The following is a 27531-nucleotide window of genomic DNA, read 5'->3' as shown; positions in this document are numbered from 1 at the left end:
CAAAATCATCTTGGATAAGCTGAGCTATATGGTGCAGGCCTAGGATCCTGGCTACAGAAGAGGCTGGAGGCAAGAAGGCTTCATGATCAAGGCCTGTCTTGGACTACAGTATTTTTCTAGCTCATCCTAGACAACTTAGTGAAAACCCATCTTAAAATAAAAAGTAACAAGAACACTGAGGGTATAGATCATTTTAGAATGCTTACCTAGAATGTGCAAGGCCCTGCATCAAATACGAGTACTGCTCCCAAATGTGTGTGTGTGTGTGTGTGTGTGTGTGTTCACCTTTTTGGAAAAAAATTAAGTGTGCATGTATTGGGGGTGGGGCACTGTGCATTTGAGTATAGGTAGCTAAAGCCCAGAGCATCAGATCCCCAGGAGCTGGAGTGGTAGTTATACATCGCTAGATGTGGATGCTGGGAACTGAGCATGGGTCCTCTGCAAGAGCACCATGTGCCCTTAACGGATGAGCCATCTCTCTAGCCCAACACCAGAACACATATTTTAGATAGTTATGATTTATACCTCCTAACTCTTCTCGATCTAATCGTTTTACCATCAGTGCTAAGACAATCAAGTCACAGACAGGCAAGTGTGACTTTGCTCTGAATATATATAATTACTGCAAACACAAAATTACAGCAGATACTGAGAAAGCTCCCAGCCCAAGACTGGTGACTGTTTTTCCCTGCTGTCACCAGGGTAACAAAGCATGCCTGGTTTTATGACAGTTATGGTCCTAATGGACTTCCAATTTTTCATCCAAAAACCCACTCATATTTTCTTAATTAATGTAGACTAATGTATCTAGTGCATGCCACCTGTTTTTTATGACTCTCATTAAAGGACTGTGCTACTCCCCCCAGGTTTTCACAATTAGGAAGAATGAAAACACCTTCATTTTTATAGAGTTCTTTTCCTTATGTTAGACCCCAGGGTGCTTCCAGAAGTGTGAACTGCTTCATCTAACAATGTAAACATGATTCTAGATCAAGAGCCCTCGAATGGCAGGCTGCTTTATAAGATGCCAGTGAAGGAACTGGGGTGTAGCTTCCCTGTAGTCTTGCCAATGTTCAGTCCTCATCACTGTAACATTATTCATAATAGTTTAAAACCAACTAGAATCTATGAAACGAAACACCAGGTTTAACATAGTAACACGTGGCAAGGTCAGCATATGAATGAATCACATTCTAGCACACCGTCTGTCATTCTCAATAACAATGGCTCCGGGGACCTGGAAATCCCAATGCAATACTGCTCCTCCTCGGTGAAGAGAATGAAGTCCTGAGGTGTGCTGCTGACCCTCTGTGTGCATGATTTCAGCCAAGCATGGGTTGGAAACTTCTGTGTCTCTGCTAACCACGGGCATACTTTGTTTTATTGTCCCCAAACCACGCCAGAGAGCCATTTACAAAACATTGATAAGTACTCTAGGGATAACTTAAAGAATGTTAGAGGACATGCATGTGTTATATGTAACTATTCTGTCATCTTATGAAAGAGACTCAAATCCCTTGTATCTTTGGGTTTCAACACCTGTCCCCTAGAGATGTCAAGGAATGACCATGTCCTTAAAAACTGATGGACAGCACATATCTAGAGGCTAAACACTGCCAAGTGGAGCTAAAAGAAACCAAAAGTAGTCCCAGGGAATGGAACAGAATTCATGGGTTGGAGTACTCGGTACAGGCAAGCAGAGTCTCTCCAGATTGTTCTGAGGATTTAATTTGGGTTTTATAGATTCCCAGCAATGGCTTTTAGAGATAGAGATGACTCATTCAGAAATGCATATAGAATCACAGGCTGCAGGACTGAACCATCTTGCATTAAAGAATAATGTGGGGATAATAGCCTTCAGATTTTTCAGCCCACTCAAGGAATTTTGTCATGAACATTATGGCATGGTGAAGAATAGAGAAACTAGAGATAGATCTACATAATTATGTCTAACTGAACTGGTTATTTTTTTCTCCAATATGCGAGTTGAATCCATGGCCTCACATATGACTGGCAAGTTCTCTACCCTTGAGACACACCCTCATACAGTACAAGAGGAAAAATAGGCTGGAGCAACGGGACATACATAAGGAAAAACAAAACAATAAAGAAGAGACTTTAACCCAACCTCACTGTGGTACAGCAATTACCCGAGCCATAATAGAATCTTTTCAACCATTAAGTCTGCTGGCCTGCAGGCCTCCAAGGTATTAATTAGTACAATCCAAAGCCTCTAGTACATGGTATCACCACCAGAAGACTGAATGCTGGAAGTACCACCTTGGTCTTATGGTCACCTACAGAGCCCGCTGATCAGGTTCTAGGTGAGGAGTACCCAAATTCCTCTGCCCAACTCTACCTACACTTACACAAAAACCAGAAAAGGAGTCCAGCTATGAGCTCCATCCTTTCAATCCTATTTTCCCAAGAACTTGTAATGTGTGCAGGCATCTCCTGGTTGGGAGAGGCCCAACCCTAGAATGCAAGAAACTGGTATGGAATCACCTTCTAACCACATTTAACCAAACTCCAGGGGAAGCTTTTGATGGCTCCTTGGAGTAACCAGAGGAGAGACATGATCACTTCTGAATTCCATGACCGCAGAACCTTGGGGCTCCTTGCGACCTGGTTGGGGGGGGGGCTCTCTAGAGGATGGCTTCCTTCTGCTTCTCTTAGATGTTAACTCTGTGTTAGAGGCAAGGATTAATTGTGGTTAGTCATGAGATGGCATAAATTATGACTCTGCTCTCCAAATAAGCTGTCACTATAAGTGCGGATTGAGCTCCCAACAAAGGCATCCTCTGCGCCCCCATTCCCTCTGATGCTGGGGTGCATCTGCTTCTCTACTTCCTCCTTCATCTCAGGTCAGTGCCACAGAGGTTCCAATGTGTTTAGGAATCCGGTCTTTCACATTTGCCCTTCAGAACTGTCAAGTTCATGACTTCCAGTTTCTCCTCTGGCCAGCTTTGTCCTTGGAAGCCCCTTAGTCTGGCTTGCTTCCTGTTGAGGAAGGAGCTTAGTCACAGTGACCTCATCAAGTGGTGGCCTCTGTCAGTGGGACACAGATGCAGTAAACCTCCTGAGCATCATAGCTCAACCTCATCTGCTTTCAACATGCTTAGGACATATGCAGCAGCCTATGGTCAAGCACAACCGTCTAATGCAAAGTCTCTTTCCCAGTAGTATGCTGATAAGCCATGCAATTTACTGAAAGTACAAAATCTTAGCGTTGAAAGTAGTTTCTACTGAACAGCATGTTACTTTTCTACCACCATAAAAGTCAAAAGAAGCCCGAGTCAAATCATCAGTAGCCAGTGACTGTCTTTAAACATTCCTTTTTGTTCCTGAAAGGGTGGACCTCAAGTTGAGTAGTACTTTTTTTTTTTTCCAAATTCACATCCTAAAATGGAAGAGAAAGGACAGGGAGGGAAGAGGCAACAAAATGCAGCCCAGACAGAGGGAGAGCTCTCCCAGGAACATAGTTTGATGATATGGGTTGGGGAAACATGCTGTGGCTAAGAGGCCATGTTGCAGAGTCAGAGCTAGAGAGGCAGGAGCAGGAAGAGGTAGGAGGCGGGCGGGGGTGGGGGGCAGGAAGCAGGAGAAAATATATGTCTTGGAAAACCCACAAGCAGTGCTTCAAACTGAGAGATTACCTGGTGTGCTGAAGTCCGCAGCAGTGTTTGGGTCCACGGAACTGGAGTCCACCACCTGGTGATCAACGCTTGCGATCTACAGTAAGAAACACAAAGCAGTGCCCTTGCTCAGGAGAAGACCCAGGCAGCCACCAGCAACACAGCCAGTCTTCCGGGCCCTCAAATTCCGGTGATCCAATCAGCACAGATTCCAAATGATCAGGGCGAAACTTCCCTGAAAGTCCCAAAGGGTGAGATAGAGGTCTCCATGTGCCATGTACTACCCTGAGATCATGTGGACGCATCTGGTTAAGTGCAGGAAAGGACACACGTAGATTCTGTGCAGACAGCTGTCTGTTTTACATAAGGGACCTGAGCACCTATAGATTTTTATATCTCGGAGATGGGGGTCGGGGGAGATCCTGGAACAAATCCTCTGAGGAAAAACTGTACAGGTTGGCTTTAAGGCTCATCTGGAGAGGACTGGAGACATATATACATACATTTCTTTTTTCTCACCTAAACCTGTGGGGTGGTGTGTGAGAACTGAGAGTGCAGGTCATCACTGCTCAGATCAAAGCCCACGACCCTGGGATTCCACACTCAGAGCACCGTCCAGGGCCCCGGCTACTCTAAGCCTACTCAGACTCCACCAGGGCACTATTTGGAACCAAGAAATGTGCTGGATTTTTTTTTTTTTTTTGTCAACCTGACAGAGGCTAGAGTCATCCGAGAGGAAAGAACCCGCTTTGAGGAAACACCTTCATAAGATTTGGCTGTAAGATAAGCCTATAGAACAGGTTTTTAAACTGGTGGTTGATGGGGGAGCACCCAGCCCATGGTGGATCTGGCCACCCAGGGGATGGGTGGCCCTAGGTTTTATAAGAAAGCAGTCTGAGCAAGCCATGGGGAACAAACCATGGGGAGCAAGCCAGTAAGCAGCACTCCTCCATGGCTTCCGCATCAGCTCCTGCTCTGCTTGAGTTCTTGACCTGACTTCTTTTGATGAAGAACAGTGATGTGGATGTGTAATCCAAATAAATCCATTCCTCCTCCACTTGCTTTTGGCCATGGTGTTTCATCACAGCAATACAAACAGTAACTAAGACAGTCACAGAGAAGTCTTCATTGTCATAATGGGATTTGGGACAGCCAGTCTATGGGACAAATGGCCATGAGACCTGACTTACTTCATAGCAGCATGGTCAGGGCAAGGGCTGAGCACTGGGTGAATGACTGCATCCCAAGTCCGCTAGTTTGACTATGCCCTGCCCATAGGAAGTTATGCTATTACGGGGTGTGGCCTTGTTGGAGGAAGTGCATCACTCTGTGGGTGGGCTTTGAAGTCCTATGCTCAAGCTCTGCCCATTGTGGAACAGAGACCCTCCTCCTGGTTGCCTGTAGAAGTCACTCTTCTGCTGCTGCCTTGAGGTCAAGATGTAGAACTCTCAGCTCCTCCAGCACCATCCCTGTCTGGAACATTGCCATCCTTCCCGCCATGATGATAAAGGACTGAACCTCTGAAACTGTAAGCCAGCTCCAATGAAACGGTTTCTTTCATAAGAGCTGTCTTGGTCACGGTGTCTCTTCAGTGACAGAAACCCTAACTAAGACACCAAGTAGACTTGCAGTCTCTCCTTGACCTGCTTCTTGTCTTCCCTTTGTTCCCTTGCAGACAGAATGAACAAGAAGCCCCTAGGCTGTTCTCCTGCCTGAGCTTTGGGTCAGAGTTCAGGTGCACACAGGGTGGGGCGCCAGTCCAAATGGCAGCCCACATCACAACAGTGATAATCACATTGAGAGCCACCCTGAGTTGGTGGAGTGTGGACTTGGAGTGATTCTGAGCTGGGGAGACCCCAGGAAACAGGACTCAGAAGGCTGAGCCCACCAGCTCCCTGCCTCACCTTACCCTGCCTGTATCATGCAGGCTGCGGTTTCTACCTAACAGATATAACTCTTCCAACTGTGCTGCAGGGATCTGGCGCAGGCCCTGGGCTGGAAACATAGTGTGCCCCATCCACACTCCCCCTTTACCAGCCCAGGAAACAATATCTGACTTCGTGTGTTATTTTGGAATTGCTTTGGGGACACACTGGCGAGTAATGAGCTCTAGAGGAGACTGGGGAAGGCGAGGCAAGCCCCTGTGGCTTGGTCCGATTCCAGCTCAGGTAATTACATTCCTGCCTCCTGTGCCGCCCCGCCACTTCAATCAGAGAGCTGATATTCCTCATCTCTGCTCTGCACACCTCGCTGGGGCGAGGGCAGGTGGCTCCAGCTGCGGCGCCAACACAAAGGGTGTGAGCTGCTGCTCCCTGTTCTGGTGGTGGGGAAGTGGGGTGCTGAGGAGAGCTGGAAGGCAAGCTAAGACAGGGGTGGGGGTGGGGGTGGGGGAGCGGCCTCGCGCTGCCTTTCATCCCACTGATACGATGTGGAGAGAATGATCCACACACGCCATTCTTCTTCCTGAGCCCTCCAGTCCTGCTGGGGAGGGAAATGAGGGTGAGAGAAGTCTCACCAGCAGCAGCAGCAGCAGCAGCATCCACGCACACCTTTCTCCCTTCTGTATTCACGATGTGCCCTTAACCAGTTCTGAAAATGTCTGCGAAGAATCTTCAACTAAATAACAAAAAAGAAACGGCCTAAAGGGCTATTTTATTCCAAAACTCTCTTCCCATATCAAATTCCTGTTCTCTCTCTCTCTCTCTCTCTCTCTCTCACACACACACACACACACACAGGAGGGGAGAGAAAGAGGGAGGGGAAGGGACACGTAGAAACCCGATGCCTGAGAAAGAAAGCTTTAGCAATAAAGAAATACAAATAAAACAAGAGAAATAAAATCCACAGAGGGACAAGGTCAAGAGGAAATTGGATTTGCTTCATATTCTGCAGGGCATCACTCACTTCCCGCCGTCTCCCGTATTCAAGCACCAGGAAATGTGGTTTGGAAAAGAGATGGCTCCTGGGAGTGCATCTATCACTTCTGAGTAGAGTGTGAGGGGTTTAATTTGAATCTAATGGCAGAGGCTACCTCACTGCACAGAGTGGTGGAGAAAATGGCCGGCCATTTGGTGCAGAAGCCCAGCAGAGGCGGTAAAGAGGGTGGGGAGGGAGATCATCTGTGGAGATGGGGACTTGTGCAGTATGGAATCTAAGTTGAGATTTGAGTTCAACCATGAAAGCTCATGAACAGGGATCCTGACTGGAAGAGGGGTGTGAGGATTGTGAGGGCTCCCCAAGGTGAACTGTAGCCATTTCAGCAAAACCACTGCCAGAGTCTTGGGTATGTGATCTCTTGGTCTCCAGTTGTTTGGGGAACTTTAAGGGGTGTGGTCTTGCTGGGGGAAGTAAGTCACTGGGGGGCGGGCTTTGGAGAGGAAACATCATGCTACTTCTAGCTCCCTCTGTCTCCTACTGTCTCTGTCTTGCTGTGATTTCTGCTTGCAGCTCAAGATGTAAGCTGTGATCTTGCCCCCTCAGCTGCCCTGCCTGTGCTCTCCCTGCTACGGGACCTCGTCTCTCTGGAACCGTATGCCACAAAAGCCTTCTGTCTTCAAGCTGGCCCTGTCACGATGTGTTTGTTGCCAAAGCAGCAGAGGCGCAAACTAAAGAAGGGACGAAACAGATCTGCTAGTTCTGAGATGCCACTTGGGCCAGTCATTGTAATACTAATTGTATATACTTTATCTTTGAAACACTCGCTTGCTAGTTTTAAAACACTGACATCATTTCCTTTGACCATATAATTTATAAGAGCCAGATCTGGCAATACCATGTCTGCCCATCTCCTTTTTCAGAATTTCTAGTATCTAGTGGCTTCCTTTCCTAGCCATACTGCTACCCAGTCTGAATTCCTCAAGTACTTCCCTGGTGGGTCAACCTAGGCGCAGAATTTGTCAAGCACACTTCCATAGTTGGTTATGTCTAGTCAGAAAACCTGCCCTGAAGCAAGTTTGCCAACCTCAGGTAGCCAGAGTTCTACCGCATACCATGCCTACGCCCTACTCACAGAAGTATGGTGTGTTCTCCACTAGGGTGACTATCGTTGTCTCCCACATGCCTCAGCCCTACCCAGATGCACACATGCAATGCCTCACTAAAGTCCCAGAGAAGGTGAACTGTCCCTGTCCTGCTATCACATGGGCTATTAATCTCACAAGGTAGTAGATTTGTGGTTTTTTCCTATCCTGTGGCTATGAAGAAGCTACAAGTTCTCCCTGGAGTGTCAGTTAGTGTCTAGTCAGGATTTCTAGTGAGAAAATGTCAGTAACTTGGCTGCTGAGGTTGGTGATTCACCTCTGGGACCTCCTGAGGAGCTTGGCCTGGAGTCCTGGGAAGAATGGTCTTCATACCTAAGCCAGGAGGGAGTGTATGCTGCTCAAAGACAGGAAGAGGCCTGAGCATCCTTGGTGAGAGACTAAAGATATCCTCTCAGGTGCATAGTGGGCATCTTGAATATTCTAGAGGCTAAAAAGGAAAGCTCCTTTAAGGCCAGGAGTTCGGAGCTAGCTGGGCAACACAGAATGTGACCTTGCATCAGAAAAGAAAAGAAAGAAAAGAAAAAAGAAAGGAAAGGAAAGGAAAGGAAAGGAAAGGAAAGGAAAGGAAAGGAAAGGAAAGGAAAGGAAAGGAAAGGAAAGGAGAGGGAATGGGAGGGAAGGGAAGGAAAAGAAAAGAATCTTCCCAATGCTGCCATCTCCTGCCCCCCTTCATCCTGTGCATTGCTGTGACTTCACTCATTTCCCTCTGTCTAGTTTGCCCTAACCAGTGCTGCTAGGCAATTTAAACACCCCTGGTCTTGCAAGGGCAAGCAATGATTCTGTCCCCCTCCCATGCTGTGAAGGCGGAAGCTCCTTGATGTCTGGTCAAGGGAGATAGACCACCCTGGAGGAGGGGGCAGGTGGTTGGCGTGGCCTTCCCTCTGTGGATGGTAATGGGTTTCACTCACTTCTGGACTCCCAGGGATGTCTGTGGAATTGAAAAGTACTCTGAGACCTGAGCATCAAAGAAAACTGGCCAGGGGGCTGCAGGCCCTTAATCACCAGATGTGTCCCTGCTACACGGGTGGTCTGGAAAGGGGGCCACGGGACGTGCTACACACTAACCTGGCCCACTTCATAGCAGATCGAGTTTGTGTCAGTACCTGCAAGCGGCGGGTTTCTGAGCTAACATAAGCTAACATGACATGGCTTTGGCCTTCAGCCCTTCTTATCCAAGTGCTCTGAGAGAAATCATGGAAGAGAATTTTTCAGTGGCTTAGTGGTCTCAGAACCATATATTAACCTGAAGTATATTGTGTTCTTCAGGGAAAGAGAAAATTGGTGATAAAATATGAAATAATACCCTTCTACTGTATAGTGCAGGGGCCACTAAATGTCACACTCAAAGTCTGAAGTTACCGCCTACACCTGTACTCAGGGGTCCTCCTGCAAAGGTAAAGCTCTGATAGAGCAGAGCCCAGCCCTGACAGTGTCCACACGGAGGGGCCCAGGGAATCATGATCTGTCCACATAGCTCTCTCCTATGAAAGCCCAAATGCTGCCTCACAAAGAGAAGCCAAAAAGTATCTCCATAGCAGGAAACTGGAATTCTACAAGAGCAGCAAGAAGGCTTACTGAGGAGTGTGAGATGGCAGAGCCTCCTGCCCGGGGCAGCATTGAAAGCACATACTACTGCAGGCGTGGCTTCTAGGTACCCACTTCCCAGGATGGAACTGTCCGGGTGCATCCTTACTTCCTAGGGTCTGCCATCCACGGAGGACCTTGCTCTGGGGCCTGCCGTGTGGGTGTGGTGATGCTGCCCCCTTCTGGGTCCTGTACCACATTTCCCTCTAAGGTCCATTCTTTTCTTATCCCTTCACCACATAACCTTCCCACAGAGATGGATCGGTCTACTCCAGTTCTTAAAGTCCCAATAACAGCAGGAGCTGGGACCTGTTTGGGATGCAAATTCCTCACTCAGCCTTCTTCCCTAACCAATCACTGACTTAGAAACCCTGGGAACGGACCCCCGCATTGGGATTCAATTGGCAAGGCTTTGTGGGACTACGATGCTTACCGGTGTCTACAACCCATGCCATGCCTCCTCGCATCACCAAATCTGAGGTTTTAGCTTATCCCTGGATGCCCAAGTGCAAGCTAGGAGCTCCGAAGAGCTAAAACCTGTCATTGTAGCCAAGGTCTTCACTGATATTTCTTATCATAAATGGAAAGATAAACCTCACTGCTAAGTCAGAGGTTCCTGCCCAGCATAAAACGTCTAGGAAAATGGTCATCTACACCGAGAGACTGCAGGGTCTCACTTTCCCTAATCTCTAAGCTACCTTGTCTCTCAGGTAAGTTCCTACACCATGACTTTTACCATGCACACAAAATGAGGCCATGATCCGGGATCTGGAGCTGCTGCCTGTAACCACTGAGCCACTCAGCACATTTCGGGGCCGGAGTGGATACAAAGCTGTCACCCAAGGATCCTCTGGTTCTGTCAGGGCAGGTGAGATTCACCAGGCTGGTCCAGGACTAAGGGAGATTCCCTGTGGTGTTTCTTTTTCCTGTGATGCCAACTGCCTGAACACACTGTCTGTGCTTCCCACTCTCCACAGAGCGCATGCACCACGCTGCCTTTCCCTGTCCCCCTGTGGACTCAGCCCACAGAGAGTGATGCACCCTTGTGTCTCTGGTTATCTTTGAGGCTTATGAGGTTGCACCTGACCCGTGGCTAGGCAGCTCTCCATTCACAGAGCTTCTTCATGGATTCCGTTTCCTGTCAGTGGCTGAGATAAACACCCATAATGCCAACTCTCCTCCACCCCTGCAGGTCGTGGGGATGTCCAGGGTTTGGGTACAGGATGAGAGCTTGAGGTGACGTCAGTAAGGCTGGGCCTTGTGCTCGGGCAATTGTGCAGGGCTTAGCAGGGGCACAAGGATCAGAGTTTGAACATACCCGGAATGTCCTGTAGATCCTCCATGCTGCATTGTTATCCAACTCTGTGGCTTGTGCTTGGGGCCAGATCTTAGCACATAACCACCTGTGCTACCTGACTGTGTGCCCACCTCTGCCCCATTCCTTACCACTTCCATTTACAATCTCCCTGGCCCTGCCCCATGACCTTGCCTCTCTGCCTGACCAGAGATGTCACACTCATGCCAGAGACATCTTCTGAGTGCAGTATTATCATGTCGCCACCAGCACCATTCTCCATGTGCTTGACGCTGATGTGATTTTGTTTTCCCTCGTCATTTTTCAGATGAGGAAACTAAAGCTCTACAGACATACTCCAAGTGCCTGCTGATGACTGAAACCACGAAGCAGTGGAAGTACCCGGTATGCACAGCTCAGAGAAAGTCCCAGATACCTGGTGACAGAGACACGTTCCTGGCCTAGGGTTGGCTGGCCTCTTACAGACCCATTAGACCATATCTGCAACAATGGCCAAGGCAGGCTTTGGTCCACTAAATCCTCAGTCCACAAGCCCAGCTCTTTCTGCCCTGGTCATGAGTTAGAAGCTGTCTCAATTCCTTCGATGCCCTCCCCAGACACAGTGGGCAGCATGGAAAGCAAACACATCTGAGCTGGGCTGTGTATCCTGTTGCAGGGATTAAGCTACGTATCCAAAGTGCAAGTTTTCATGTTGATTCTAGTCTGGAGCTAGAATTAGCAACCAAAAATCTATGCAAGGCACACGCATGCTGCATGAAGAGGCTTCAACATGGGGCAGCCACTGGTGACTGACTCAGTCAATGCTGTCTGAGAGAGGAGCCTGAGGGCAGGCCAGGGAGCAGGGCCTGCAGAGGAACTGGCCTTGCTAAGTCCTAGGCCTCACCTGGCTGGCAGGCGTCTGACCCACCACAGCCTCATATGGTGGGGGCAGCTCAGCAGGGTACATCATGCCAGGGCTGTTGATGGCAACATCATACAGAGTGCTGAATGGCGAGGAAGCGAAGTCCAGGTGGAGACCCCTAGAAAATAGAACAGTCCATGACATGGTCCTCCCCTCAGGATGGAGCACAGTGTCTGACATGACATGGTCCTCCCCTCAGGATGGAGCACAGTGTCTGACATGACATGGTCCTCCCCTCAGGATGGAGCACAGTGTCTGACATGACATGGTCCTCCCCTCAGGATGGAGCACAGTGTCTGACATGACATGGTCCTCCCCTCAGGATGGAGCACAGTGTCTGACATGACATGGTCCTCCCCTTCAGGATGGAGCACAGTGTCTGACATGACATGGTCCTCCCCTTCAGGATGGAGCACAGTGTCTGACATGACATGGTCCTCCCTTCAGGATGGAGCACAGTGTCTGACATGACATGGTCCTCCCCTCAGGATGGAGCACAGTGTCTGACATGACATGGTCCTCCCTTCAGGATGGAGCACAGTGTCTGACATGACATGGTCCTCCCTTCAGGATGGAGCACAGTGTCTGACATGACATGGTCCTCCCCTCAGGATGGAGCACAGTGTCTGACATGACATGGTCCTCCCCTCAGGTTGGAGCAGTCTCTGACATTTCTTTCCAAGTGTTGACTGTGATCAGCTTGTCATGTTGAGACATAAAAGCCCGAATGCCTGGGCAGGTTTAACTGTTGCCTTCTGTAAAGATGTCCAGATTTCATTAAACACTCCAGCTCTGTCATTTACAATTAAAATAACGATAAAGCTGATGAAATTTCTAATTAATGTTCCATGCTCTGTGATGACTGTCAATCAGGAGTAGCTTTGTACATGTAAGAATATTTCAGAGCTCATCTCTGGCCTATGATACCATTTAGGTGACACCGTAAAGGCACACAACAGAAATCTTCTATTCAAGTCAGACCGTGTGATGCTTACCTGTAATTCTAATACTTGGGACACTGAGACAGGAGTGTTTTACACACACACACACACACACACACACACACACACACACACACACACACACTAGGTCACAGCTCCTTTCTTCACGTCCTGAAGCACATGTTTCTGTTGTACTGGCTCTTACTCTAGTCCCTTCCACACCTCCTCACAAAGATGCTTCCTGTCTTCCTCCTCCTCGTGCATCATGGGACTCAGGGCACTGACCGGAAGACTGACCTGCGGGCCTCCGCTGTGGGTGTACAGGTGTACTCTGGAGGGTAGTAGGGCGGAGGTGGGAGCGGGGCAATAAACTCATCAAAGTCCAGAGTCTGGTGGAGAATGGTGCCGTGGGGAGTCACACAGGCAGCGCCGGCGGAGTGAGACCTCTGTGGGAAGAACTGGAAAGCACAGAGAAGCAGCGTTAGCCCAGGTCTTGTATAGCCGGCGGCTTATGGCGCTAATCACACACACTTCACGTTTCACGGTAAAATGCCTTGCTTAATCTGCCAAACCATGACCACTAAACACATACTTTACAAAGCACAGCTCCAAGAGGACCACCTTGGAAGCCTCCCCTGTGTTCTGCTTCCCACACCGCTAAGCAGGAGACCTTTGACTTCTTTTTTTCTTGGTGAGGTTAAAAACTTCTGCCTGGGAAGTCTTTAACACAGTTCTCATCAGGAAACCTCACTCCCGTGGCTCTAATGCTTAAACACTGCAGCTAAAGGATGCTTGCCATGCGTGCTTCGAAACAGCGCTTTACGAGAAAAGGCTAGGCTTTGAGCATGCTCACTCAGCAAGTTCCTATCCCGAACTTCCTATCACGTGCCCATCACTTGGCGCATGCCCCGTAAGTACACAAGTCCCCTTCCAAGCCCTGCAAAATACTTCAGGCCTGCATCACGAGCCTGGCATGTCTTACACACTTTCTTATAGCTCAGCAGCCCCTTTGGACACTAGTATCTAGGGGATCCACATACTTTGTAGGATATTGCTCTAAAGGTGAAGAAAGTCACCCACAAGCTCCAGAATATTCTGTGGGGCAATCATGTACACTGGATGCCACTTAAAAATATCAAGGGAAACACACTTAATGAGTGCCATCTGCCTGGATCTCTGTATCAGAAGTACTAACTATTACTTGATTCTCTTTCCACCCTTGGGTCACCCTGCCAGAGATTGCCTGTTCCACAGAAAGGCTCTGAGACACCGTTTCATCTATAGGTGTGAAATGAGTCCCACTGCCTGGGCTCTGGGCCTTCCCACAGCTTGTCAGTGAAGTCAGAGGAAAGAAAGAGTCATTTGTATACAGTTAAGCACAGCTTCAGTAGCAAATGCACTCCTCCAATCAGTGTGGGAATGGGGGGGGTGGTTCTGTATTCATGAAGCAGATGTATTTAAATGGAGCATCAGAGACTAGGGGTAGCAAAGGCTGGGGCTGCAGGAGAGCATCCAGGCTCAAAAACAGCTGACCAATGAACAATGTATTTCAAAAGAGCAAAACAATAAGGATCTACTCAATTATAATTCTGGGGATATGCAGGAGGCAGTGACGACTTTAGGGCTGTGTGGAAGAAAGTACCATGTGGTGGCAGGGATAGGGTGGGCCTGGCAGTTGGAGAATTTCTTTACTAGCAGGGGGTGAGTCCAGGGTTCAGAATACGATCAAATGCAATGAGATCGGTATGCTGTGGGCTGATGGCTACACCTAAACCAGGGATGCACTGGATTAAAAATGGCCCCCACCAGCCTTCCCAACACAGAGCATGCTCCCTGCCCGTCAGCTAGTCTGGCTCATTGCTGCTTCTTTAATTGTTAGAAATTGGGGGCGGGAGGGGGGGGGGTTGTTGTTGGCTGTGAGTGGGTTGAGTGTGTGCTGTCGTCCTCTGGCTCAGAAGCTGTTAAATCTCCTGCCTGCTCCACAATAGCTTCGCAGTAGCTTCATGGAGAGGGGAGCACAAATGTTCTTTAGGTCTAGTAAGGAAATATTTTTGACCTAGTCTCTACCATAAATTAGAAGAGGCAATAAGAGTATACCCAAGGAAATGCAAAAACACCTGACACAGAGGCCGGACAAAGGTTAAAAACAAAACAAAACAAAACAAAAAAATCAATAGAGCCTCCACTCTAATTGTGACTTTACCTTTCTAGGGCTGTGCTGACCCCATCTCTACAGAAACTCCCAGAGTCCCAGTGCCAAGTGAAGCCTTTTCCTAGGTGTTTTGCCTTTACTAAGATGAAGCTCACCAGTCTCACAGGATTCTCTCCTTTCCACTAATAGTGTGTGTCCAGTGAGGACAGGGTCTGCCTTGCAGTTCAAGGTGAAGCTGGTGAGCTTTGTCTCCTGCTCCGAGATGCTGGGGCTGAAAGCTGACTGACTACATTTCCCAGGCTCCCCGGCCAATGTCTCCATTTAGGTCCTACCCATAGAGGCTGCTAGAGAGTCTAACAGGCTGCCTCAGGACCAGAATTACAGCAGTCTTGACTCTTCCCATCCCTACTATTCCCCAACTCTAAGTGGATAGTTGGTCCCATATAAACTCAGCCCCTTTCTATGTTCCTTCACCCTCACAAACCTGGATAACCAACCATCAGAGACACAACAGGTTGTTATGTCCCCTGTCTGTGATGATCTGCCTGAGAATGGCCCTCATGTATCCATTGAGGAGTTTGAACACTTAGTAGGAGGAACTGTTTGGGAAGGATTAAGGGGCGTGCCCTTGCTGGATTAAGCAAATCAATGGGGGCAGGCTTTGAGGTTTTGAAACACTCCCTTCCCATTTCCAGTTATCTGTCTGCCTCCTGATTGTGCTTTGAGATGAGTGAGCTCTCATCTCAACTGTTCCTGCCACCGTATCTTCATTCTACTGCCATGCACTGTAATCCTCTGGAACTGTCCGTCCCACAAGATGCTGTCCTTTACAAGCTGCCTTTGTCTTGGTGCTTTAAATCACAGTGACAGGAAAGTAACGACTACATTGACCGTCAGGTTGCCTTCCTTTTACTGCCCTATTCTTTCTTGGCTGAATGGATGGATGGATGCTCCTCTGCTGTGGTGGTACCCTTGCTCTTCTGCCCCCGAGAAGTAGCCAACGGGGCAGCTCAGAAGCAAGCTGCCTAGTCTCTGCTTCTGGGATGTAGCCTCCATCTTGTGCAGGAGCTATTTTTAAAGCATCCCAGATGAGCTCATGCTGTTGGAAAAGAAAAATCTTTGATCATCGAGGTTCTTCACGCTGAATCCTACCCAGTTTCAGCTTCCTTCCAGCTGGTGCCAAATGCCCCCTGCTTTGAACAAGGTCTGCTCAGCCGTCCTTCATACCACACGGGCTTTGTTTCCTCTTTAGGAACTTAGCGCCTTCTCACCTGGCAAGCTGCCAGGCCTCCTTCAGGACCAGGCAGGACATAAGTGACTGGAAGGTCTGTCTGCCAGCCCACTTCCTTCCTACTCAGGCTCCCTTCTCTGGAGCCTCATGTCTACAACAACATGGTCAGGTATGAGGTGATTCTGCATCTCCTGGGAAGGGTAAGAAATGGGCTCTAAGTCATCTCTTCTGCCCTGGATGGTTGTCTTCCCTGGGCTGTCCAAACCACATGAACACTACCAATACACCTGTGTGTGGAAAATGGCTGAGGAGTTCACAGATACACTCTGGGTTTGTCACATATACACTAATAGTGTGTACCTGAGACCCTATGTCCTGTCTGTTATGAGGGAGGGGGCTTCTTCAGGGAACACAAGTCCCTGAAAGCAAGGGGGCACTGAGAACACAGTTACTTGGCCCTGGGCCACTTCCAAAGGCCTACAACATAAAGCTCCTAAAATCAGCTCAGCCCACACAGTCTGGCTTCTACAGTCTGGAAGAGACCATGAAGAGCTTAATAGACCTCAAATTATGAGTCAAATGGCTGGTCTGCAGACACTGACCAACCACGGAAATCCCACCTGACTTTGGGCACCTTATTGACCTATCAGTCTCAGGCTCTGTTTTCTTGGTGACACCAGGATTATAATATGAAATGCCATCCTATGTCATAGATCCACTCAGCAGCACCAGAAGGCTCTGTCATAATCTCTAGCTCTGTGTCTTGTCTCCATGTCTGATCTGCTGCGGGGAACAAGGTGAAGGGTTGGGTTGGTCAGCACAAGTCTGGGTGTCTCATGGTGGGATCTGCCTAAAGCCTGTTCAGCACTGCCTTCCCGGCCCCCTAGGAAGCGAGGCTGTCCCCAGCTTTCCTTCAGCATTCTGGCTCTGTCTGGGTGACTGATGAACTCCTGGGGTGGGCTACGAGCTTGAGTATCCCACACACTTTCTAGCTCTATGCTCACAGTCATTAGGCCTGTGCAAAGCATACACCCACCTGCCCTTTCCAAGGGGCTTCTACTTAATGAACCATGTAAGCAGAGGTGAGAACGCAGGGCAACCCTGTGAGATGACTGTGACAAGCTAAGCTGTGTAACAGCTGAGGATGTCCCTGAGGCTAAGGTGGCAATGAGGGAAATGGGGAGGAAAACGAGGTTCCTTTTAAAAACAAAATCAGAAACAACACTGGAGACACTTAGGAGGTAAAACACCATCTTTACTGAGCTGTGTCAATAAGTGGAATTGTATCATTACGCAGCTAGTATTTCTGCACGTTAGAATCACGGGCTTCAGGGGTTCAGACAACAGGAGTAACACTTGCTGTCTCAGACATTCATGATGTTAGTTCTAACTGCAGCTAATTATCCCCAACATGCATTCAAATTATAAGGAAGATGTGAGTACTTAGAATTCTAAAGTCCTAATAGTGCTGCTGAGCTCCCGGGTGTAGTAATGACCTTGAGTTGCCTGTATCCATGAGCAAACTACAAAGCAAACTACAGGAGCCTGGTGGCTCCAAAAATCAGCTAAGGAGGCCACAGAGCAAACAGCCAGCCCACATCCTCCCTACATAGGCTCCCTGCTCTAGAGCCTCATGTCTACAACATGGTCAGATATAAAGTGTGATTCTCTATCTCCTGGAGAGGGTAAGAAATGGGCTCTAAGTCATCTCCTCTGAATGTGTCCATCTGTGCCACACATTTGGGGCTCAGCCCAGTACCTCTGAAGGAGAGTTGCTTAGGAAGGTGTTTACATATGGTGGCAGGAGCTGGGTGTATACATCAGAAGTACCCTATGGTTCTCTCTGAAAGCAGCCTTCAGTGGTGGTTATCAGGAGTGAGCAGCAGGAGGCTGCAGAAATGTTTACAGGGCCGGGTGCTCCATAGTGTTCTTGTCATGAGTTAGTACTTCTTAGAGGAGCTGTGACTGTAATATGACACTTATCAAACATGTACAAGACCTGGGGTCCAATCTCTAGTATCACATAGACACACAGATTTAAGCATGCATGCATACATACATACATACAGACAGACAGACAGACAGACAGACTCAAAGACACATACACATATAGACATACATACATACACATACATACAGACACATATCCATAGAGACATACAGACATGCATACAGATGTGTGTGTGTGTTTAGACATACAGAGACACACAGACACACAGACACACAGATACAGACCCTCCCTATACACATAGACACACCCATACAAGACATACACACACAGAAAAATACACAGAGATACACACAGAGACATACATAGACGAACATACACAGACACACATATACACACACAGCCACTAACAGACACATTGACTTAAATAATACTTCTCAGTTTAAGAATCTCAAGGAAAAACAACGGAAGAGTGATTGGCAAGTACCACAAGACTCAGCTGAGCTCACGGATGGGGATGCAGCCAGAACTGAGATGTCAAAACAAGGGAAGTTGACGCTGAGATTGTGGTGAGCGGCTCACAGCAGAACTGCCGCACAGATTTAATACAATCCTAGTGTGATTATTTTCTCAGGAATTGGCATGCTGATTCTGAAATTCATAGGGGTTATGGGGGAAAGAATTTTCACAACCATCTTGAGTGAAAGAACGAAGCTGGAGGAGACTCTTAAAAGTTCTGGTTACATTATGGTAACCAAGGATCCATGGGCTAGTCATAAAGGTAGACAGGAGATGATGAAATAGAATGGAGGGCCCCAATAAAACCACACATCTGTGGTCAACTCGTTTGCTACCCCAGTGACACTAGACAACTCAGTGGGTTACTATTTGTATTTCAAGAAAAGGTTCTTGGAACCACACAAAACTGGCCCCCTGCCACATGATGTACATGGCACTCAACTCAAGATGTTCCTAAACATCAACTGAAGACTACAGCACTTTCAGAAGGAATAATTTCATTTTCTAAGATTAGGTGACAGGGAGGCAGGACACCAAAATAAAAGCAGGAACAGACACAAGAGAAACACTGGGCCTCATTCAAACTAAAATGCTGTGGTTTGAGATATGACCAAGTGTAAAGATAACCCACGGTAGAGGGGGAAATATCTATACATTTCTGAAGAGAGACGTGTATCCAGAGTGCACAAGGAACTCCACAACTCAGCAATAAGAGACAACTAAATGATAAAAATGGGCAAAATAAAGTCTATTTCTCTGCAGAAGATCTATAAGTAGCCTTTAGACACACAGAAAGAGGATCAACATCATTAATCACGGGAAAGTACAAATCTAAACTACCACGGGTACCACCTCCCGACCAGGCTGGGGGACTGCGGACCAGAGGGAAGATGGTTATTTATCCGCATCTCTATTGGCACTCAGATATAATGGAGGAATGGAAGGGCTTGTTGCAAAGCTTATGCATCTGTCTCTTCCGTGGGCAGGTGAGGAAGGTCGTTAACATTTTTTTATGTACTGCTATATAGTTTAGCTTCTTCCAATGACCATATAGTAATCCTTTAATTAAGTAGGTGAATGAACTGCACTATGAAGCCTGAAAAGAGATTTCAAGGCATCCCCCCTAAACATCATGGTTCCATCGGACTGGGTGTATCTACAACCTGCTTGAGCCAGCCCACTTCTTCCAGGATGCAGCCACCACAACCATCCCGGGCTAGCTGTGGCCCACCATGTGGCCACCCTGTTTTTTTTTTTAAAAAACATTTCCATATTATGGTAGTTTGAACATGTTTGGCCCAGGGAGTGGCACTATTAGGAGGTGTGGCCTTTTTGAAGTAGGTATGGCCTTGTTGGAGGAAATCTATCACTGTGGGGGGTGGGCTTTGAGACCCTCTCCCTAGCCTTGTAGAAGTCAATCTTCTCCTGTTTGCCTTTGGAACAAGATGGAGCATTCTCAGCTCCTCCAGCACCATGCCTACCTGGATGCTGCCATGATTCTGCCATGATGATACTGGACTGAACCTCTTTGAACGGTAAGTCAGCCCCAATTAAATGTTGTCCTTTCTAAGAGTTGCCTTGGTCATGGTATCTCTTCACAGCAATGGAAACCCTGAGACACATAAACTATACGGTCCATTCTCTCAGCAGTTCTGGCAGGATAGAAAGGCTCAAATACTTAATGGCCTTTAGAACTAAAGATCTAAGACCAGTAGATGGGGATGTGACTACAGGTTTATAAGTTGGTCTCAAGGCCACCATGGCTATAACAAGCTCTTCCCTTTGACTTCCCCATGGTGCTGGGCACACAGCTCAGTCTGACCAGGAGACCAGATGCTCACCTGTCCCACAGCGTGTGGCCACAGAAGGCCTCACCAGCAGCAAGCTCAATTATTCCTACTTCTGAGCCAGGTTTTTGGTGGCACCTTGTTATGGCTTGTGTGTGTTTAGCCCTCCACTGACCCTGTGTGGTGGAGGGTTGGTCCACAGCATGGTGCTTCTGGGAGGGGGTGTGGAACCTTTCAGAGATGAAGGCTCCTGGGAGTGTAGCTAGGTGACTGGAGCAAGGCCTTTGGAAGGAAGTCATGCCATGCTTTCAGTCAGAGAGCTTGTTATGAACATGTCTTCTCCTGCTTTGATGCCATCCACCATGCCATCCGCTATACCATGACACAGATCAGGGGTATTGAGGAGTGCAGGTGCCATGCTGTTTTGACCCTTTGGCCTTCAAAACCGTGATCTAAATAACCTCTTTATAGAAGTCTACCTTGGGGAATTTTGTTATCACAACAGAAAATTCAGACATAGCCTTTGTAATTTCTGTAATAATTTGCTTGTTTACAGAGCACCACAGTAATATACAATAAAACAGTATATTCAAAACCACTTGAAGTCATAGCTGTGACAACACAGCTGTGATGTCATTACTTTGATGCCATTACTGTGGTGGTACCACTGTGATGTCATAACTGTGATGGTACCACTGTGATGTTATTTCTGTGATGTCACAGCTGTGATGTAATTACTGTAATGGTACCACTGTGATGCCATTTTTGTAATGTCATAGCTGTGATACCATTACTGTCATGGTACCATTGTGATGTCCTAACTGTGATGGTACCTCTGTGACCTCTGTGATGTCACAACTGTGATGTCATTTCTGTGATGTCATTGCTGTGATGGTGCCACTGTGATGTCATTGTTGTGATGGTATCACTGTGATGGCATGTCTGTGATGTCATTATTGTGATTTCCAGTAATTGGCTAATATTCCCAAAGATGAAGATAAAGCTAGGGGCATAGCAAAGTGGTAGAGTTGTTGCACAGCCTGTGAAAGGCTCTATTCCCTGCACTGCTGACAAATAAAAACATAAAAGCAACAGAGATCAGCAGGTTGTGAGGAAACTACTGGGCAAATAGGTTTGGTGATGTGCTCAAAGTCACCACCTATACAGAGGCAGTAGGGCTCAGATGTAGACATGCTAGACACATGACCCCAAGCCTACTGTTATACACCGCCTCCAATAAGAACAATGTACTTTGGTTTAATTCTAAAAAAAGGTTACACAGTTAGAATATACCTTATTCTTATTTAGCTGGCAATTTTCATTTAATGTTTAAAAGTAGGGGAATACATATTGCTATCTTCTGCAGGCTTTAGTTCTGTTAGTTTGGTTGAATTGGTGTGATATTTACAGATCAATAGCAAACTTTACCGAGATGGGTAGAACCTTCTGGTATTTAACCTTTCCTTTATACAGCATGCTGGAGAAAATTGCCAACATGAGGCCTCAATGAATGAGGCCAAAAGTTCATCCTGCTGAATAACTGCTTAATTAGACACCTTTCAGAATACTGCAACCTCTCAGAAAGGTCAGCTCGCTATGACAGCTGTGTGGATGTATGCTGTGGGTGCCAGGCTGCATGCCACATACAATTAGGACCAAAGGAGTTTTAACATATTGGTAATGATGCTCTCTGGCCTTATATCTTGATTAACAGATGCACTGCTAAAGGGTGGGTGAGGGGGAAGATTTAAAAGAAAAATGCACTACAGGAATAAATTGTCCTTTCATAAAATGCAGAAAACATTGGGTGCAGGGCACAGAGGCCTTGCAGGTAATTCTGAAAGACATAGAGATACTCATAGAGAGCCTTGGCTATGATGTGGTTTGTCCCAGCCCAAAATGGTGCTGTTGGGAGGTAGGCTTACTGGGAAGTTCCTTGGATAACAGGAATCAACCCCTCCTGAATGAACAGATGAATACTATGTAGTGGGAACAAGGACTCACTCTAAGCAGAGTTAGCTACCACCTGGGGGCAGGGCTGTTAAAAAATAAAAGGAGGCTAGTTCTTCTGTTCTATCTCCCATATGCACCCCCTTTCTCTACTGCCATTTGCCATGAGGTTTTATATCAGACGCTAACCACACGCAGTTGTGCAATCTTGGGCTCCCCACCCTCTAGAACTGCATGCTAAGTAAACTTGCTTTCTTTATAAATGACTTAGTCTTGGGTCTTTTGTTACAGTAAGAGAAAACAAACTAAGGTAGACAGAGACAGGAGATGAGAGAGAGAGGAAGGGAGAATGGGCACAAGAGTGTCTCCTAAACCAAAACCAATACTAACTTCTCTTTATTATGAGTTTCACAATAATGGACTGAACCCTAGGCTGCGGTCCATTCATGCTGAGACAACAAAGAGCCGTCATGATTTATGAAGTGTGTGTTCAGAGATGTTTATTAATAAGTGTGTGACCCATGCTTTGACCTCACCACCCCCATGGGAGCAGAAGGTCTTAAAAAAAAAAAAAAAGAACCTGGTCATGACACAAGATGAGAATCACTAGACCATGATCTATGGGTTAATTAGCAAATTTCACAAGTAAAGGACAGCAGTTTTTCATTTTGAGGAATCTTCTAAAAGCTCAAGCTTCTATTACAGGGAATTCTGAAGAACAGGCCTTACTCTCAAGGTTCTGGGTCTGCAGGGTGTCCAGCAAGGCAAGGCTTCCACTTACTCAAAGACACATCCCAGGGGCTCTGCAGGGGGGCGGACTCTACCATGACATGGCTACCCTGCTGATGTCTGAAGTAAGGCAATAGTAGCAAATATAGAGTCTCCTTCAGAGGGCAGCAGGAGGTGACTCCAACAGTCTCTGGGCATTTGGGTGGACAGAACTCACGATTCTATACCCAGAAGGAGCCATTTCTGTATGTCTATATTGGATTCAAGCAGGTTGGAGGAGAAAGGGCTGGACCGGGCATTCTGAAAGGGCTTGGGGCAGACTGAAGGCACTCACCATCTGCAGGACATCAGCAGAGACCATCTGCATGCAGCACATGGCTGTGGCCAAGGCGCACACGATGGTGGAGAGGACATTGAGGGCACAGACACTGAACAGAAGATCCTGCAGGAAAAGGAGGAGGAGAAGGGTCAGTTCTTGCTGGTCACATAGACACAGAGTCCAGGGAACACGTACATAAGCCTGGATCTGGCACAGCACGGAACCAGCGGCGAGTTGCTTCACAGGTTGGCTTTATGCATGGTTGTAGTTTATATTCATACTCATAATTAGCCTTTAAAGACACACACATTTGTTTATTTCTTTACTGTGTGGCTCAAACTGTTCTTAATACTAAAATATGTCTTTCATAATTTTGATAATTGCTAAGAAGTCAGTAAAATAGTTAAGAAAATATTGGGAGATTCATGTAAGAAGGTGGGTAATTTTAATCAATCATACTGACACACCACACTCTGATGAAATGTTTAATAAAATGTCAAGTTTTTAAATGGCGCTTTTTATATTTAGGTAAGTGTAGATTCACATGTGCTTGTCAGAAATAATGCAGAGCTGTCACGTGGACCCGTGGGTAGCATCTTGCAAAACCACAGCTTAGCCTCCTTTTACCGCCAGGATACAGACAGAACAGCCGAGACATGGAGCACTGTGGGTCTTACATGTTACTTCTTATAAACATCCTCCTTGCCCCACCCCGCTGCTTCCCACCCCAACTACCTTCTGCCAACGACTAGCTTGTTCCGCAGTACTTGTTTCAAGAATGTTATATGAATAGAATCAGAACGCATGAACTTTTGCAATTTTTTTTTTAAATCGGCACAGTTGTTTTAAGATCCACCAAGTCTGTTGTACACATTAACAGTTCTTTCCTTTGTACTGATGAGTAGCATTCCTCCATATAGATGAACCACAATTGGTTTTCAACCATCACCAGTTGAAGAGTACCTGGGTGATAAGCAATTTGGGACTAATACAAACAAAACTCGCAGGTGTTTATGTGAAAGTAGGTTTTTATTTCTCTATAGCAATTGTTCAAGACTGCAATCGCTGGGTATGGTTATTGCATAGTTGGTTTTGTAAAGAAGAGCCAAACTACTCTCTGGGATGGCTGGACCATTTTATATTCACACCCATGATGCATGAGTGACCCGTTTTCCCTGCACCATCGCAGACATTTTACGTGGCTTCTGTTGTAGCTGTTCTGATAAGTATGCGTGGATTTACCAATCCAGATCTAGTTCCAATTCCCCTGATGTGTAAAAGACATTTGAACAATTTCTCTTTGCTTGCTATTTGCCATCTGGCTCCCCTTTAGGAAAATGTCTTTCAGGTTTTGCTCATTTTCCCATTGGCTTGTTTGCCTTTTCATTCCTGGTTTTTAAATGTTCTTTATACCGGTTCTTTCTCAGGAGTGTGACTTGCAAATTATTTTTTCAAACTGCAGCATATCTTTCTGAGCACTTTCCATGGTGCCTGAAGTTTTTTTTGGGGTGGGGTGGGGTAATAACAAAAATGCCACCAGATGGGTGGCCACAGCAACAGGACATTTGCTCCCACTTTTGAGGCTGAGGGTAAGAGCTGGTGACCAATTTCTCGCTGTGGCTTCATCTCATGGGAACAGGGCAGCAAGCTCTAACACGGACTCAAATCCTTGGAGAACTCTACCTTCATGGCCTCATCTCTTCCTGGAGGCCTGAGGCCCTGATAAGATCATACTGGGGTCAGGATTGTAGCATATGGATTTGGAAGAGGGGGAATGTTCAATCCACTGCGTGTGAACTTCTCATGGAGGATACATGAGTATTCATGCATTTAGTATTTAGAATACGTCTAGTATTAAGTATGAGCAAATTGCACACGTTTTTATGTTCTAATATCCAGTCTCTCTCCATCCTCTCTCTTTCCTTGCCCCGTCCCCTTCCCCTCTCCCCCTTTCTGTGAGCCATGCTTTGAGTTCCAAGTCTGCCTAGCTCTAAATACTTAAACATTTTCACATGTTTCTTTTCTGAACACATAATTTATGTTCATGCCCATGACCCGTTTCAAGTTAATTATTGGATAAAGTCTAGGCTGCAGTTCATTTTTGTCCTTTTAATTTTAATTTCCACATGCTCATTGTGAGGATAAAGAAATGTGGTGTGTGTGTATGTGTGTGTGTGTGTGTGTGTGTGTGTGTTTCATGTGGTATCTTCTGGTCTTGAATTCATTAGTTCTAGCCATTTTTAAAGGTACTTCGTCATTTTCTACACAGAGAATCAAGCCTCTGCAAATGTTCTTTCTCTGAAACTTTTCTGCTGCTTATTTTCCTTTCCTTGTAGCACTAGTTGGAACCCTGACCACCTAGACTTAACAACAAGTCTAACGAGATGACAAAAGGCGCTTTCAAATTGGTTACCACGCTTCCTGGCATTAGTCTCCACCTTGGAGGGTCTACTTAACAGCACTGTTCTTTGTCTTAGAGGGTCTACTTCATGGTATTTAACTGTCAAAAGATAATTCATTCTTCTTTAGGAAATTCATTTTCAAATCCATGCCATAAACAGGAGTCAAAACCCTGACCAAAGACCCACAAAACTGACTAATCATTCAACTCCAGCATTTTAGAGCAGGCGGACCAAAATGTGACCAGGAAAGATTATCTTCTCGTGGAAGGACAACAGTCTTGAAGTTAGTTGTGATGCTCTACCAAAGCATCCCTGAGAGGAAATAGAAGATGATGTCTTAAGTGACTGACATCACCTGTGCATGCATGGTGATCTCTGTGTCCATCTGTCTGTCTAGTCCAGCAGCAATTCTAGGCTTTGTTCCTACAATCATGAGCCAGTGTGCCGTCTTTCACTGCAGAAGTGACTGCCTAGTACCTCTTTTCAGAACCTCAAGGCCGACTTGTGAGATACAATAGAGGGGCGATTGTGACAATATTATGGAGGATACATTTAGCTCACAGCATTTCATGGTTCTCAAGGTTGCATGGCCTAGTGAAAATGTAGAATCAGAGAAAAGGGTCTGAATTTTAAGATCTAGCAACTCTCAGGCTGAGCCTCATTATTCCCATTTTGGAGGTAAGGCCATCTTGATACCTCTAAACAATGTGAGAATCAGATTCTGCCCAGCCCCATGAGCCAAGGCTCTGCCTCTCTAATCCTTTCAAGTGTCTCTTTCCCTGGCCTCAGTAGTTTCTTCCCTAGCATATGATAATAGTGTTGAAGAGAACACCTGAGGAACACCCTCCACAGAGCCCACAGTTTGGTCTACGTGCAGGTCTCCCCTCTCCTGAGCTCTATCCTGAGAACTCTACCCCATGGCTTGGTGATCTCACGCTCTCAGTTATGTCTCCTCAGTTCAGGAAGTCTCGGGGTGGGAGGGGAGCTCCTAAGTTCCTTAGCGCTGATCCCTGGGAAGTTTCTTCAGGAAATCAGCAGAAGCAGGGACTGACTATGGAACTCCTGTTATTGCTGGCCTTCTCCCAGGAGCACATCCTCTATTGCATCCTCAAACATTTGGTGGTTGCTTCAAGCAGGAGGTAAAACACTGGTTATACTACCTTGGGAAGAGGCTCTGGGTGGCATTCTTTGTTTCAGACCATGGCAGAGCTGAACAGGCTGTGCAAAGTTGCTATGGCCACTTCCTGTGCTCTCTCTGCTCCTGCAGTCACTAAAGACGGAGCCGGATAAGAGCTTGGTCACGGAACAGGACAGACACACTGTGCTAGAGAGAGGACAAGGATCTTGAGCTGTGTCTTGCGGGAAGTGAGTTACCAATAAAAATGGCCAATGTTGGAAAAATGGGAACAAGATCCTCATTTACAAATTAACAAGAAAGTAATTTGAAGAGCATGGCACTGAACCTGAGCTTCAACAGGGCTCAGAAAATATTCCTTGATTGAAAGTCTGGAAACACTGAAGGGACTGGTGATGTACTATTGGAGACGGTGTGATCAGGGATCACGGAAGAAGTATGGAGAGTGTCTGAGCGAGACTCCAGAGGCCAAGCCAAGACAGCCATGTATTGGTATTGAGTGGGGGAGCGGGGAGGTCAGGAGGGGAGAATGGAATGTGCAGGAAGAGATGAGGAGGAGGTGATCCTCCTGAGTGTAAACACAGGACTCCAGCAGCCCCAGGGTCAGGTGGTTATGGCAGATGACCATTTCAAACAAGAATATTGTCTGGGACATGGAGAGGCTTAGCCGCCAGGATGCTGGTCCACAAACAAACTAGACAGAAGTTGGAAAAGTAAGTCTACAGCTCATGATGCTGACCAGAGCTGGTGGATCAAAGTAGGGGCTGTCCCATGACCTAGACCTTGAGGGTGTTCCTGATGTGTCCAGTGGCCTGGTTTTACTCACACTTGTCTCTAGATCCGACACACTGCAGGGGCTGAGGTGCAGAATGCCCTGTGGAAGATGGGTCTCAGCAATGAGATCTGTACTCTGGAAGATTACACACAACTCTTCATTATATAT

At 46.9% G+C, this 27531-nt stretch overlaps 1 protein-coding gene across 1 annotated transcript in view; it reads right to left on the bottom strand.

The window, feature by feature from the left end:
* The window catches only part of Entrep2 (endosomal transmembrane epsin interactor 2), a 424545-nt gene that overhangs the window by 5003 nt on the left and 392011 nt on the right, over positions 1–27531 (bottom strand). Inside the window, exons 5-8 of the mRNA XM_052161367.1 lie at positions 23067–23174; positions 12714–12874; positions 11458–11593; positions 3657–3732 (exon numbers count right to left, since the gene is read on the bottom strand). Of these exons, the coding sequence (XP_052017327.1) occupies positions 3657–3732; positions 11458–11593; positions 12714–12874; positions 23067–23174 (481 nt within the window). The remainder of the gene's footprint in view (positions 1–3656; positions 3733–11457; positions 11594–12713; positions 12875–23066; positions 23175–27531) is intronic.

This window comes from Apodemus sylvaticus, chromosome 1 (assembly GCF_947179515.1).
Source record: "Apodemus sylvaticus chromosome 1, mApoSyl1.1, whole genome shotgun sequence".
NCBI lineage: Eukaryota > Metazoa > Chordata > Mammalia > Rodentia > Muridae > Apodemus > Apodemus sylvaticus.
This window is presented reverse-complemented; position numbering and strand designations above follow the sequence as displayed.